The sequence below is a fragment of the Dendrobates tinctorius genome, unplaced genomic scaffold (genome assembly GCF_039654945.1).
Source record: "Dendrobates tinctorius isolate UK_male_01 unplaced genomic scaffold, ASM3965494v1 ptg000044l, whole genome shotgun sequence".
Lineage (NCBI taxonomy): Eukaryota > Metazoa > Chordata > Amphibia > Anura > Dendrobatidae > Dendrobates > Dendrobates tinctorius.
Genome location: NW_027361712.1, coordinates 21,001,758 through 21,014,597, shown reverse-complemented (window position 1 = coordinate 21,014,597; position 12,840 = coordinate 21,001,758). Strand labels below are relative to the sequence as shown.

General features: G+C 41.8%; 1 protein-coding gene across 9 annotated transcripts in view; it reads right to left on the bottom strand.

Moving 5' to 3' along the window:
• Positions 1–11,466: 11,466 nt before the first annotated feature.
• The window catches only part of CARMIL3 (capping protein regulator and myosin 1 linker 3), a 155,971-nt gene continuing 154,597 nt past the window's right edge, over positions 11,467–12,840 (bottom strand). For all 9 annotated transcript variants that reach the window (XR_012232183.1, XM_073575419.1, XM_073575417.1 and 6 more), the window contains one exon: positions 11,467–11,666. Coding sequence is in view for 8 of the 9 variants with exons in the window: in XM_073575421.1 (XP_073431522.1) it covers positions 11,592–11,666 (75 nt within the window). In the remaining variant the exon portion in view is untranslated. The remainder of the gene's footprint in view (positions 11,667–12,840) is intronic.

Genomic DNA, 12,840 nt, shown 5'->3' with positions numbered 1-12,840 from the left:
ATGGAAAAACCACAACATTTAGCAAAGTCCAAATCCATCAGATTCAACGCTGCTCCAGAATCCACAAAAGCCTTAGTGGAAAACGTGGATAAGGAGCAGATCAGAGTAATTGCCAAAAGAAACTTAGATTGTACACCACCCACAGCAAATGTGTGTGCAAAACGTTTCTCTCGTTTAGGGCAGACAGAAATAGTATGAGAGGCGTCTCCACAGAAAAAACACAGCTTATTACGCCTTCTAAACTCCTGACGTTGTGCCCTAGACAAAACCCCATCACATTGCATAGGTTCAGACATTTGTTCAAAAGGTGGCAGCGCCTCCCGTGTAGTTTTACGTTCATGTAAACGCCGATCAACTTGAATGGCTAATGACATAGAATTATCCAGACCAGAGGGAACAGGAAATCCCACATAACATCTTTTACGGTCTCTGATAAACCCTTCCGAAAGAGAGCTGCCAATGCACTATCATTCCATGTAGTAAGGACCGCCCACTTTCGGAATTTTTGACAGTATAACTCAGCAGAATCCTGACCCTGGTTTAATGCCAACAGGGTTCTCTCAGCTTGATCAACAGCATTAGGTTCATCATACAATAACCCTAAGGCTTGAAAAAATGCATCCCTTTAGTCAAAACAGGATTTTCAGGTGTCAGAGAAAAAGCCTAATCCTGGGGATCGCCGCGCAGCAAGGAGATGACAATTTTAACCTGCTGCACAGAGTTCCCCGATGAGTTAGGCTTCAAGGCCAGAAATAATTTACAATTATTCTTAAAATTCAGAAATTTTGACCGATCCCCAGAAAACACATCAGGAGTGGGGATCTTAGGTTCAGCAGCATGTGACTGAATGAGGTAGGTGGAAATTCCCTGCACTTCAGCAGCAAGTTGCTCCACACGATCAGACAATTGCTTAATCTCCATTGGAAAAAAAAAAATCCTCCTACGGCCCCAGAAAAAAAGAGGAATATATATATATATGTACATATATATATACACATATATATATATAAAAAAATTCTGACACTTTTCCTTTTTTTTTGGTTTCCTTTTTAAACAACTTTCTCCTGCTTTTGATTACCCTAGAATTTGCGGTATGGCTGGTGATTCTGTTATGAATGGGTCACCGAGGAGGACAACAAAAAGCCAAGTCCCAGAAAACCAGAGAGGTTGGTAACTATGCAGATTGCAGATCCCTGATCCTATCCACACAACTAGCAGTAGCAGTGGAGCGTTCCTACGATGACCTAGACACCTCGTCACCGCCCGAGGACTACATAAGCCTAAAGCAAGAAAAGGGGAAAACTCTAACTGCCCCAGAGCAGACCCCAAAGGAATAGACAGCCCCAACACATGTATTGACGGTGAAACAAGATGAAAACTCAAACACAGGCAGGAAAATAGGCTGAGCAAACGATGGGGCCCAAACTAACTATAAAGGATAGGAAAGGAAAGACACTGTCTGCAATCTGCCAAAAACCCTACAAAAATGGTGTCCAACACTTCTGATAACAAAATTAACCCTGAAGTCACTAGACTTCTCCCACTATATCAGCACTCTGAAATATTCTGAGACAGAGCAAAAAAGAGGCCAATCTAATAAGGGACTAAAAAGCAAATTGGCAAATACAGATAAATAAGAGTGGAAATTCAGCACAGCCCCCAGCGGGGACTGGCTGAACACACAAAAAACTGAATAGACCAACAAAATCAAGTGTGAACATTAGCAAAAACACTTAGCTTTGAGAAGGCTGGAACAGAGCTGAAAACCATGACCTCAGAAGCCAGAAGCAATCACCAGCACTGACTTAGGGCGTCGGCTGTCTTAAATCCAGTCTAAGATTCCTGAGGTCCAATCATCATCCTCATTATCAGGTGGTATTAAATCAGCCTCACTACCTCCTGTTACCACCAGAGGGAGTCTGGAAGGAGAACTCACTACTGGTGGACCAGAGAATGAACTCACAACAGTTCTCCCCTACATGTGGAATATTAGTGTACTCAGGACAAATTGCAGAACAACTTTTGGGGTCCAATTTCTCCTGTTACCCTTGGGAAAATGAAAAACTGGGGATTAAAAGATCATTTTTGTGGAAAAAAAAAGTTTTTTTCATGCCCGGGCATTATAAACTTTAGTGAAACACTTGGGGGCTCAAAGTGCTCACCACACATCTAGATAAGGTCCTTAGGGGGTCTAGTTCCCAAAATGGGATCACTTGTGGGGGTTTTCCACTGTTTAGGCACATCAGGAGCTCTTCAAACGCGACATGGCATTTGATCTTAATTCCAGCCAATTTTACGTTGAAAAGGTCAAAAGGCTCTCTTTCCCTTCCGAGCCCTGCCGTGTGCCCAAACAGTGGTTCTCCCCCACATATTGGGTATCAGCATACTCAGGACAAATTACAGAACAGCTTTTGGGGTCCAATTTTTCCTGTTACCCTTGGGAAAATAAAAAATTGGGGACTAAAAGATCATTTTTGTGGAAAAAATATATTTTTTTTTCACGCCCGGGCATTATAAACTGTAATGAAACACTTGGGGGTTCAAAGTGCTCACCACACATATAGATAAGTTCCTTAGGGGGTCTAGTTTTTCAAAGGGGGGTCACTTGTGGGGGTTTCCAGTGTTTAGGCACATCAGGGGCTCGTAAAATGCGACATGGCGTTCGATCCCAAATCCAGCCAATTTTAGGTTAAAAAAGTCAAACGGCGCTCTTTCTCTTCTAAACCCTGCCTTGTGCCCAAACAGTGGTTTTCCCCCACAGATGGGGAATCAGTGTACTGAGGACAAATTGGAGAACAACTTTTGAGGTCCAATTTCTCCTGTTACCATTGGGAAAATAAAAAATTGGGGACTAAAAGATCATTTTTGTGGAAAAAAATTTTTTTTTTTTCACGCCCGGACTTTATAAACGTTAGTGAAACATTTGGGGGTTCAAAGTGCTCAGCACTCATCTAGATAAGTCCCTTAGGGGGTCTAGTTTCCAAAATGGGGTCAATTGTGGGGGGTTTCCACTGTTTAGGCACATCAGGAGCTCGTCAAATGGGACATGGTGTTCGATCTCAATTCCAGCCAATTTTAGGTTAAAAAAGTCAAACAGCGATCTTTCTCTTCCGAACCCTGCCGTTTGCCCTAACAGTGGTTGTCCCCCACATATGGGGTATCAGCGTACTCAGGACAAATTGTAGAACAACTTTTTGGGTCCATTTTCTCCTGTTACCCTTGGGAAAATAAAAATTGGGAACTAAAACATCCTTTTTTTGGAAAAAAAAATGTTTATATTTTTTCACGCCCGAGTATTATAAACTTTAGTGAAATACTTGGAGGTTCAAAGTGCTCACCACACAACTAGATAAGTTCCTCAGGTAGTCTACTCCATTTTTTTTCATGCCCGGGCATTATAAATTTTAGTGAAACACTTGGGGGTTCAAAGTGCTCACCACACATTTAGATAAGTTCCTTAGGGGGTTTAGTTTCCAAAATGGGGTCACTTGTCAGGGTTTTCCACTGTTTAAGCACATCATGAGCTCGTCAAACACAACATGGCGTCCAAACTCAATTCTAGCCAATTTTAGGTTGAAAAAGTCAAATGGCCCTCTTTCCCTTCTGAGCCCTGCCGTGTGCCCAAACAGTGGTTCTCTCCCACATATCGTGTATCAGCATACTCAGAACAAATTGGAGAACAACTTTTGGGGTCCAATGTCTCCTGTTACTCTTGGGAAAATAAAAAATTGGGGACTAAAACATAATTTTTTTGGAAAAAAAATATTTTTATTTTTTCATGCCCGGGCATTATAAACTTTAGTGAAACACTTGGGGGTCCAAAGTGCTCACCACATATCTAGATAAGTCCCTTAGGGGGTCTAGTTTCCAAAATGGGGTCACTTGTGGGAGATTTCCACTGTTTAGGCACATCAGGAACTCGTCAAACAGGACATGGCTTTCGATCTCAATTCCAGCCAATTTTAGGTTAAAAAAGTCAAACGGCGCTCTTTCTCTTCCGAGCCCTGCGGTGTGCCCAAACAGTATTTCTCACCCTCATATGGGGTATTGGCATACTCAGGACAAATTGGAGAACAACTCTTACGGTCCAATTTCTCCTATTACTCTTGGGAAAAAAAATTGGGGACTAAAAGATCATTTTGTGGAAAAAAATATATTTTTTCACGCCCTGGCTTTATAAACTTTAGTGAAACACTTGGGGGGTTCAAAGTGCTCAACACTCATCTAGATAAGTTCCTTAGGGGGTCTATTTTCCAAAATGGGGTCACATGTGGGGGTTTTCCACTGTTTAGGCACATCAGAGGCTCGTCAAACGCGACATGTCATTCGATCTCAATTCCAGCCAATTTTAGGTTTAAAAAGTCAAACGGCGCTTTTTCCCTTCCAAGCTCCACCGTGTGCCCAAACACTGGTTCTCCCCCACATTTGAGGTATCAGCGCACTCAGGACAAATTGGAGAACAACTTTTGGGGTCCAATATCTCCTGTTACCCAAAGGAAAATAAAAAATTGGAGAATTAAAGATGATTTTTGTGGAAAAACAAAAATTTGTTTTTCACGCCTGGGCATTATAAACTTTAGTGAAACACTTGGGGGTTCAAAGTGCTCACCACACATCTAGATAATTTCCTTAGGGGGTCTAGTTTCCAAAATGGGGTCACTGGTGAGGGGTTTCCACTGTTTAGGCACATCAGGAGCTCGTCAAATGGGACATGGCGTTCGATCTCAATTCCAGCCAATTTTAGGTTAAAAAAGTCAAACGGTGCTCTTTCTCTTCCGAGCCCTGCCGTGTGCCCAAACAGTGGTTGTCCCCCACATATGGTGTATCAGCGTACTCAATATAAATTGTAGAACAACTTTTGGAGTCCAATTTCTCCTGCTTCCCTTGGGAAAATGAAAAATTGGGGACTAAAAGATCATCTTTGTGGAAAAAAAATATTTTGCTTTTCAAGCCCGGGCATTATAAACTTTAGTGAAACACTTGGGGGTTCAAAGTGCTCACCACACATCTAGATCAGTTCCCTAGGGGGTCTAGTTTCCCAAATGGGGTCACTTGTGGGAGCTTTCCACTGTTTAGGCACATCAGGAACTCGTCAAACAGGACATGGCCTTCGATCTCAATTCCAGCCAATTTTATGTTAAAAAAGTCAAACGGCGATCTTTCCCTTCCGAGCCCTGCCGTGTGCCCAAACATTGGTTCTCCCCCACATGTGGAATATTAGCGTACTCAGGACAAATTGCAGAACAACTTTTGGGGTCCAATTTCTCCTGTTACCCTTGGGAAAATAAACAACTGGGGACTAAAAGATCATTTTTGTGGAAAAAAATTTTTTTTTCATGCCCGGGCATTATAAACTTTAATGAAACATTTGGGGGTTCAAAGTGCTCACCACACATCTAGATAAGGTCCTCAGGGGGTCTAGTTCCCAAAATGGGGTCACTTGTGGGGGTTGTCCACTGTTTAGGCACATCAGGAGCTCTTCAAACGCGACATGGCATTTGATCTTAAGTCCAGCCAATTTTACGTTGAAAAAGTCAAATGGCTCTCTTTCCCTTCCGAGCCCTGCCATGTGCCCAAACAGTGGTTCTCCCCCACTTATTGGGTATCATTGTACTCAGGACAAATTACAGAACAACTTTTGGGGTCCAATTTTTCCTGTTACCCTTGGGAAAATAAAAAATTGGGGACTAAAAGATCATTTTTGTGGAAAAAATATATATTTTTTTCACGCCCGGGCATTATAAACTTTAGTGAAACAGTTGGGGGTTCAAAGTGCTCACCACACATATAGATAAGTTCCTTAGGGGGTCTACTTTTTCAAAGTGGGGTCACTTGTGGGGGTTTCCAGTGTTTAGGAACATCAGGAGCTCGTCAAATGGGACATGGCGTTCGATCTCAATTCCAGCCAATTTTAGGTTAAAAAAGTCAAACGGTGCTCTTTCTCTTCCACGCCCTGCCGTGTGCCCAAACAGTGGTTGTCCCCCACATATGGGGTATCAGCGTACTCAGGACAAATTGTAGAACAACTTTTGGGGTCCAATTTCTCCTGTTACCCTTGGGAAAATAAAAATTGGGGACTAAAACATCCTTTTTTTGGAAAAAAAAGTTTATATTTTTTCACGCCCGAGCATTATAAACTTTAGTGAAACACTTGGAGGTTCAAAGTGCTCACCACACAACTAGATAAGTTCCTTAGGGAGTCTACTCCATTTTTTTTCATGCCCGGGCATTCTAAATTTTAGTGAAACACTTGGGGGTTCAAAGTGCTCACCACACATTTAGATAAGTTCCTTAGGGGGTTTAGTTTCCAAAATGGGGTCACTTGTCAGGGTTTTCCACTGTTTAAGCACATCATGAGCTCGTCAAACACAACATGGCGTCCAATCTCAATTCTAGCCAATTTTAGGTTGAAAAACTCAAATGGCCCTCTTTCCCTTCTGAGCCCTGCCGTGTGCCCAAACAGTGGTTCTCTCCCACATATCGTGTATCAGCGTACTCAGAACAAATTGGAGAACAACTTTTGGGGTCCAATGTCTCCTGTTACTCTTGGGAAAATAAAAAATTGGGGACTAAAACATCATTTTTTTGGAAAAAAAATATTTTTATTTTTTCATGCCCGGGCATTATAAACTTTAGTGAAACACTTGGGGGTTCAAACTGCTCACCACACATCTAGATAATTTCCTTAGGGGGTCTAGTTTACAAAATGGGGTCACTGTTTAGGCACATCAGGAGCTCGTCAAATGGGACATCGCGTTCGATCTCAATTCCAGCCAATTGTAGGTTAAAAAAGTCAAACAGCGCTCTTTCTCTTCCGAGCCCTGCCGTGTGCCCAAGCAGTGGTTGTCCCCCACATATGGTGTATCAGCGTACTCAAAATAAATTGTAGAACAACTTTTGGAGTCCAATTTCTCCTGCTAACCCTGGGAAAATGAAAAATTGGGGACTAAAAGATCATCTATGTGGAAAAAAATATATTTTTTTCACGCCCGGGCATTTTAAACTTTAATGAAACACTTGGGGGTTCAAAGTGCTCACTACACATCTAGATAAGTTCCTTAGGGAGTCTAGTTTCCAAAATGGGGTCATTTGTGGGGGGGGGGTTTCACTGTTTAGGCACATCAGGAGCTCGTCAAACGCGACATGGCGTTCAATCCCAATTCCAACCAATTTTAGGTTAAAAAAGTCAACCGGCGCTGTCTCTCTTTAAGCCCTGCCTTGTGCCCAAACTGTGGTTCTACCCCACAGATGGGGTATCAGCATACTCAGGACAAATTGGAGAACAACTTTTGAGGTTCAATTTCTTCTGTTATCCTTGGGAAAATAATAAATTGGGGACTAAAAGATCATTTTTGTGGAAAAATATATTTTTTCACGCCCGAGCTTTATAAACTTTAGTGAAACACTTGGGGGTTCAAAGTGCTCACCACATATCTAGATAAGTCCCTTAGGGGGTCAAGTTTCCAAAATGGGGTCACTTGTGGGGGGGTTTCCACTGATTAGGCACATCGGGGGCTCGTCAAATACGATATGGCGTCTGATCTCAATTCCAGCCAATTTTCGGTTGAAAAAGTTAAACGGCGCTCTTTCCCTTCCAAGCTTTACCGTGTGCCCAAATAGTGGTTCTCCCCCACATATGGGGTATCAGCGTACTCAAGTCAAATTGGAGAACAACTTTTCGGGTCCAATATCTCCTGTTACCCTTAGGAAAATAAAAGATTGGGGAATAAAAGATCATTTTTGTGGAAAAAAATTTTTTTTTTTTCACGCCCGGACTTTATAAACGTTAGTGAAACATTTGGGGGTTCAAAGTGCTCAGCACTCATCTAGATAAGTCCTTTAGGGGGTCTAGTTTCCAAAATGGGGTCAATTGTGGGGGGTTTCCACTGTTTAGGCACATCAGGAGCTCGTCAAATGGGACATGGTGTTCGATCTCAATTCCAGCCAATTTTAGGTTAAAAAAGTCAAACAGCGATCTTTCTCTTCCGAACCCTGCCGTTTGCCCTAACAGTGGTTGTCCCCCACATATGGGGTATCAGCGTACTCAGGACAAATTGTAGAACAACTTTTTGGGTCCATTTTCTCCTGTTACCCTTGGGAAAATAAAAATTGGGAACTAAAACATCCTTTTTTTGGAAAAAAAAATGTTTATATTTTTTCACGCCCGAGCATTATAAACTTTAGTGAAATACTTGGAGGTTCAAAGTGCTCACCACACAACTAGATAAGTTCCTCAGGTAGTCTACTCCATTTTTTTTCATGCCCGGGCATTATAAATTTTAGTGAAACACTTGGGGGTTCAAAGTGCTCACCACACATTTAGATAAGTTCCTTAGGGGGTTTAGTTTCCAAAATGGGGTCACTTGTCAGGGTTTTCCACTGTTTAAGCACATCATGAGCTCGTCAAACACAACATGGCGTCCAATCTCAATTCTAGCCAATTTTAGGTTGAAAAACTCAAATGGCCCTCTTTCCCTTCTGAGCCCTGCCGTGTGCCCAAACAGTGGTTCTCTCCCACATATCGTGTATCAGCGTACTCAGAACAAATTGGAGAACAACTTTTGGGGTCCAATGTCTCCTGTTACTCTTGGGAAAATAAAAAATTGGGGACTAAAACATCATTTTTTTGGAAAAAAAATATTTTTATTTTTTCATGCCCGGGCATTATAAACTTTAGTGAAACACTTGGGGGTTCAAACTGCTCACCACACATCTAGATAATTTCCTTAGGGGGTCTAGTTTACAAAATGGGGTCACTGTTTAGGCACATCAGGAGCTCGTCAAATGGGACATCGCGTTCGATCTCAATTCCAGCCAATTGTAGGTTAAAAAAGTCAAACAGCGCTCTTTCTCTTCCGAGCCCTGCCGTGTGCCCAAGCAGTGGTTGTCCCCCACATATGGTGTATCAGCGTACTCAAAATAAATTGTAGAACAACTTTTGGAGTCCAATTTCTCCTGCTAACCCTGGGAAAATGAAAAATTGGGGACTAAAAGATCATCTATGTGGAAAAAAATATATTTTTTTCACGCCCGGGCATTTTAAACTTTAATGAAACACTTGGGGGTTCAAAGTGCTCACTACACATCTAGATAAGTTCCTTAGGGAGTCTAGTTTCCAAAATGGGGTCATTTGTGGGGGGGGGTTTCACTGTTTAGGCACATCAGGAGCTCGTCAAACGCGACATGGCGTTCAATCCCAATTCCAACCAATTTTAGGTTAAAAAAGTCAACCGGCGCTGTCTCTCTTTAAGCCCTGCCTTGTGCCCAAACTGTGGTTCTACCCCACAGATGGGGTATCAGCATACTCAGGACAAATTGGAGAACAACTTTTGAGGTTCAATTTCTTCTGTTATCCTTGGGAAAATAATAAATTGGGGACTAAACGATCATTTTTGTGGAAAAATATATTTTTTCACGCCCGAGCTTTATAAACTTTAGTGAAACACTTGGGGGTTCAAAGTGCTCACCACATATCTAGATAAGTCCCTTAGGGGGTCAAGTTTCCAAAATGGGGTCACTTGTGGGGGGGTTTCCACTGATTAGGCACATCGGGGGCTCGTCAAATACGATATGGCGTCTGATCTCAATTCCAGCCAATTTTCGGTTGAAAAAGTTAAACGGCGCTCTTTCCCTTCCAAGCTTTACCGTGTTCCCAAATAGTGGTTCTCCCCCACATATGGGGTATCAGCGTACTCAAGTCAAATTGGAGAACAACTTTTCGGGTCCAATATCTCCTGTTACCCTTAGGAAAATAAAAGATTGGGGAATAAAAGATCATTTTTGTGGAAATTTTTTTTTTTTCACGCCCGGCCATTATAAACTTTAGTGAAACACTTGGGGTGTCAAAGTGCTCACCACACATCTAGATAAGTTCCTTAGGGGGTCTAGTTTCCAAAATGGGATCACTTGTGGGGGGTTTCCACTGTTTAGACATATCAGGGCCTTGTCAAATGCGACAGGGCGTCTAATTTCTATTCCAGCCAATTTTAGGCTGAAAAAGTCAAACTGCGCTCCTTCTCTTCTGAGCCCTGACGTGTGCCCAAACAGTGGTTCTCCCCCAGATATGGGGTATCAGTGTACTCAGGACAAATTGAAGAACAACTTTTGGTGTCCAATTTCTCCTGTTACCCTTGGGAAAATAAAAAAATTGTTGCTAAAAGATCATTTTTGTGACTAAAAAGTTAAATGTTCATTTTTTCCTTCCACGTTGCTTCTGCTCCTGTGAAGCACCTGAAGGGTTAATAATCTTCTTGAATGTAGTTTTGAGTAGCTTGAGTGATGCAGTTTTTAGAATGGTGTCACTTTTGTGTAGTTTCTGCGATATAGACCCCTCAAAGTGACTTCAAATGTGAGGTGGTCCCTACAAAAGTGGTTTTGTAAATTTTGTCTACAAAATTGTGCTGTTGTAAAGTAGACATGTCAGAAATTTTATTTCGTAACTATTTTGTGTCATATATTTCTCTGTTTTAAAGGGAATCTGTCACCCCATTTTAGCCCTGTAAGCTACGGCCACCGCCATCAGGGGCTTATCTACAGCATTCTGTAATGTTGTAGATAAGCCCCCGATAAAACCTGAAAGAGAAGAAAAACACATTAGATTATACTCACCGGGGGCGGAGTCGGGTACGGTGGGTGTCGCGGTCCGATGCCTCACATCTTCATACGATGATGTCCTCCTCCTTGCTTCTCCCTCGGCTCCTGCGCAGGCATACTTTATCTGTCCTTTTGAGGGCAGAATAAAGTACTGCAGTGCGCAGGCACTGGGAAAGGTCAGAGAGGTCCGGCGCCTGCGCACTGCAGTACTCTGCTCTGCCCTCAACAGGGCAGATAAAGTACACCTGCGCAGGAGCTGAGGGAGAAGCAAGGAGGAGGAAATCATCGTATGAAGATGGGAGGCGCCGGACGGGACTGCGACACCCATCGGACCGGACCGAACGCCGGGGTGAGTATAATCTAACTCGTTTTTCTTCTCTTTCAGGTTACATTGAGGGCTTATCTACAGCATTACAGAATGCTGTAGATAAGCCCCTGATGGTGGTGCCGGCAGCTGATAGGGCTAAATTGGGGTGACAGACTCCCTTTAAGGGCATAAAAATTCAAAGTTTGAAAATTGCAACATTTTCAAAATTTTTGCCATATTTCCGTTTTTTGCATAAATAAACGCACGTTATATCGAAGAAATTTTACCACTAAAGTGAAGTACAATGTGTCTTGATAAAACAATCTCAGAATCGCCAAGATCCGTTGAAGCGTTCCAGAGTTATTACCTCATAAAGGGACAGTGGCCAGAATTGTAAAAATTGGCCCGGTCATTAACGTGCAAACCACCCTTGGGGGTAAAGGGGTTAAATCTTATAAACCCCAAAGACATAGAAACCACAGTATCCTTTAGTTACTAAGGAAAAGGGAAGTACCCCAAGAATTTTCTACAGATGCAAAATTTGAACATAAAGAAAGGAAACAGTCTCCAAGGTTTATCATTTTATTAGGTGCTGAAAATGCACAATCATTAGTTATAGGCCTCTCAGTGCCACCCAGTTCCAGGCTGAGCACACGGTGTATGGTGTATTCACAGGCAGATTTCCAGTAAGTCACATTTCAAGTTTTCCAGATGATTGAGAGTCAAGCAGATGATGGCAGACTCTTAGCATCTCTCTCTTTGGATTCTATTATAAGACATGGAAAAGAAAGACAGGAGAAAAAATACAAATTACATAGAAGACACTCACAAAGAGGAGGAAGACAAAAAGTATGTTCACACGTCGCATAGCATTTTGCTGTACTAGCAAAGTGAATTTCTGAGGTCTCGTGCGCATTTTACTTGTTTTTTTCTTACAGATTTGAAGCAGTTTCTAATCTGCAATAAGTTAATTCTTTCAGTGTTTTTGCAGTGGTTCTTTTCACCCATTTCAATGAATGGGAAAAAAATTGCATGAAAAACAATATTGTGCATTTAAAGCCGCCAATACATCAGTATTGGCAGCAGATTTTTCTGAACATGTGCACATACATAAGACAAATCGGGTCACATAAGTCACAATCACTCATTCAGGGTCATCTCTGCAGTAATTTCTACTGCTTTGCACATAGGACACAAATCAATTTCTTTAGTAAGGGCAACACTCATGGATATCGGAGAGTCACAGCACGATCCCTAAAATAGGAAACCTGTATGGAATAGCCCTGATGTAAGTTGGGGGAGGGATATGTGTTTGTTGGTGTGTTCTGTGGTAAAGGTGTCCTAATAGTAGTACCATTGGTGATGTTAAAGGGGGATTCCAGGCTTATGATATTCTAGATCATTATCATCAGATCGGCATGGGTCGAACAGCCTGCACCTACACCGATCAGCTGTTATTAGCTCGTATGTATACAGTGTACGGCTCTGTACACTGAGTAACATCTGTCCATACTGTGAGCAGCAAACAGCTAATCAGTCCTCATCAGGAGCAACAATTACCGAAGCTATTAATGACCTAGTCTGACTATTGGTTATTAATATGGAAATCAAGGTATATAAACACTACTCTAGTTTAATGTAGGAATATTAAGTTGTACCTCTAATATATAACTACTGTTAAGGTATAGGTATTGTATTAAATGTAGGACTATCTAGTTGTACTTCTACTATACTACTACTGTTAAGGTATATAATATTTATTTATTTGATACTCCTACTGTATAAACTCAAGGCATTACAATACTGCTATATTTGCATACCCTACGGCTGTAGGCATGATGTAAAATACTACTGTTAACTTTATGAAAAACTTAATAAAGTTGTTTGAAAAGGAAATCAAGGAAAGCCCCTTTAACTTCTTTTTCATAGATTAATAGCAT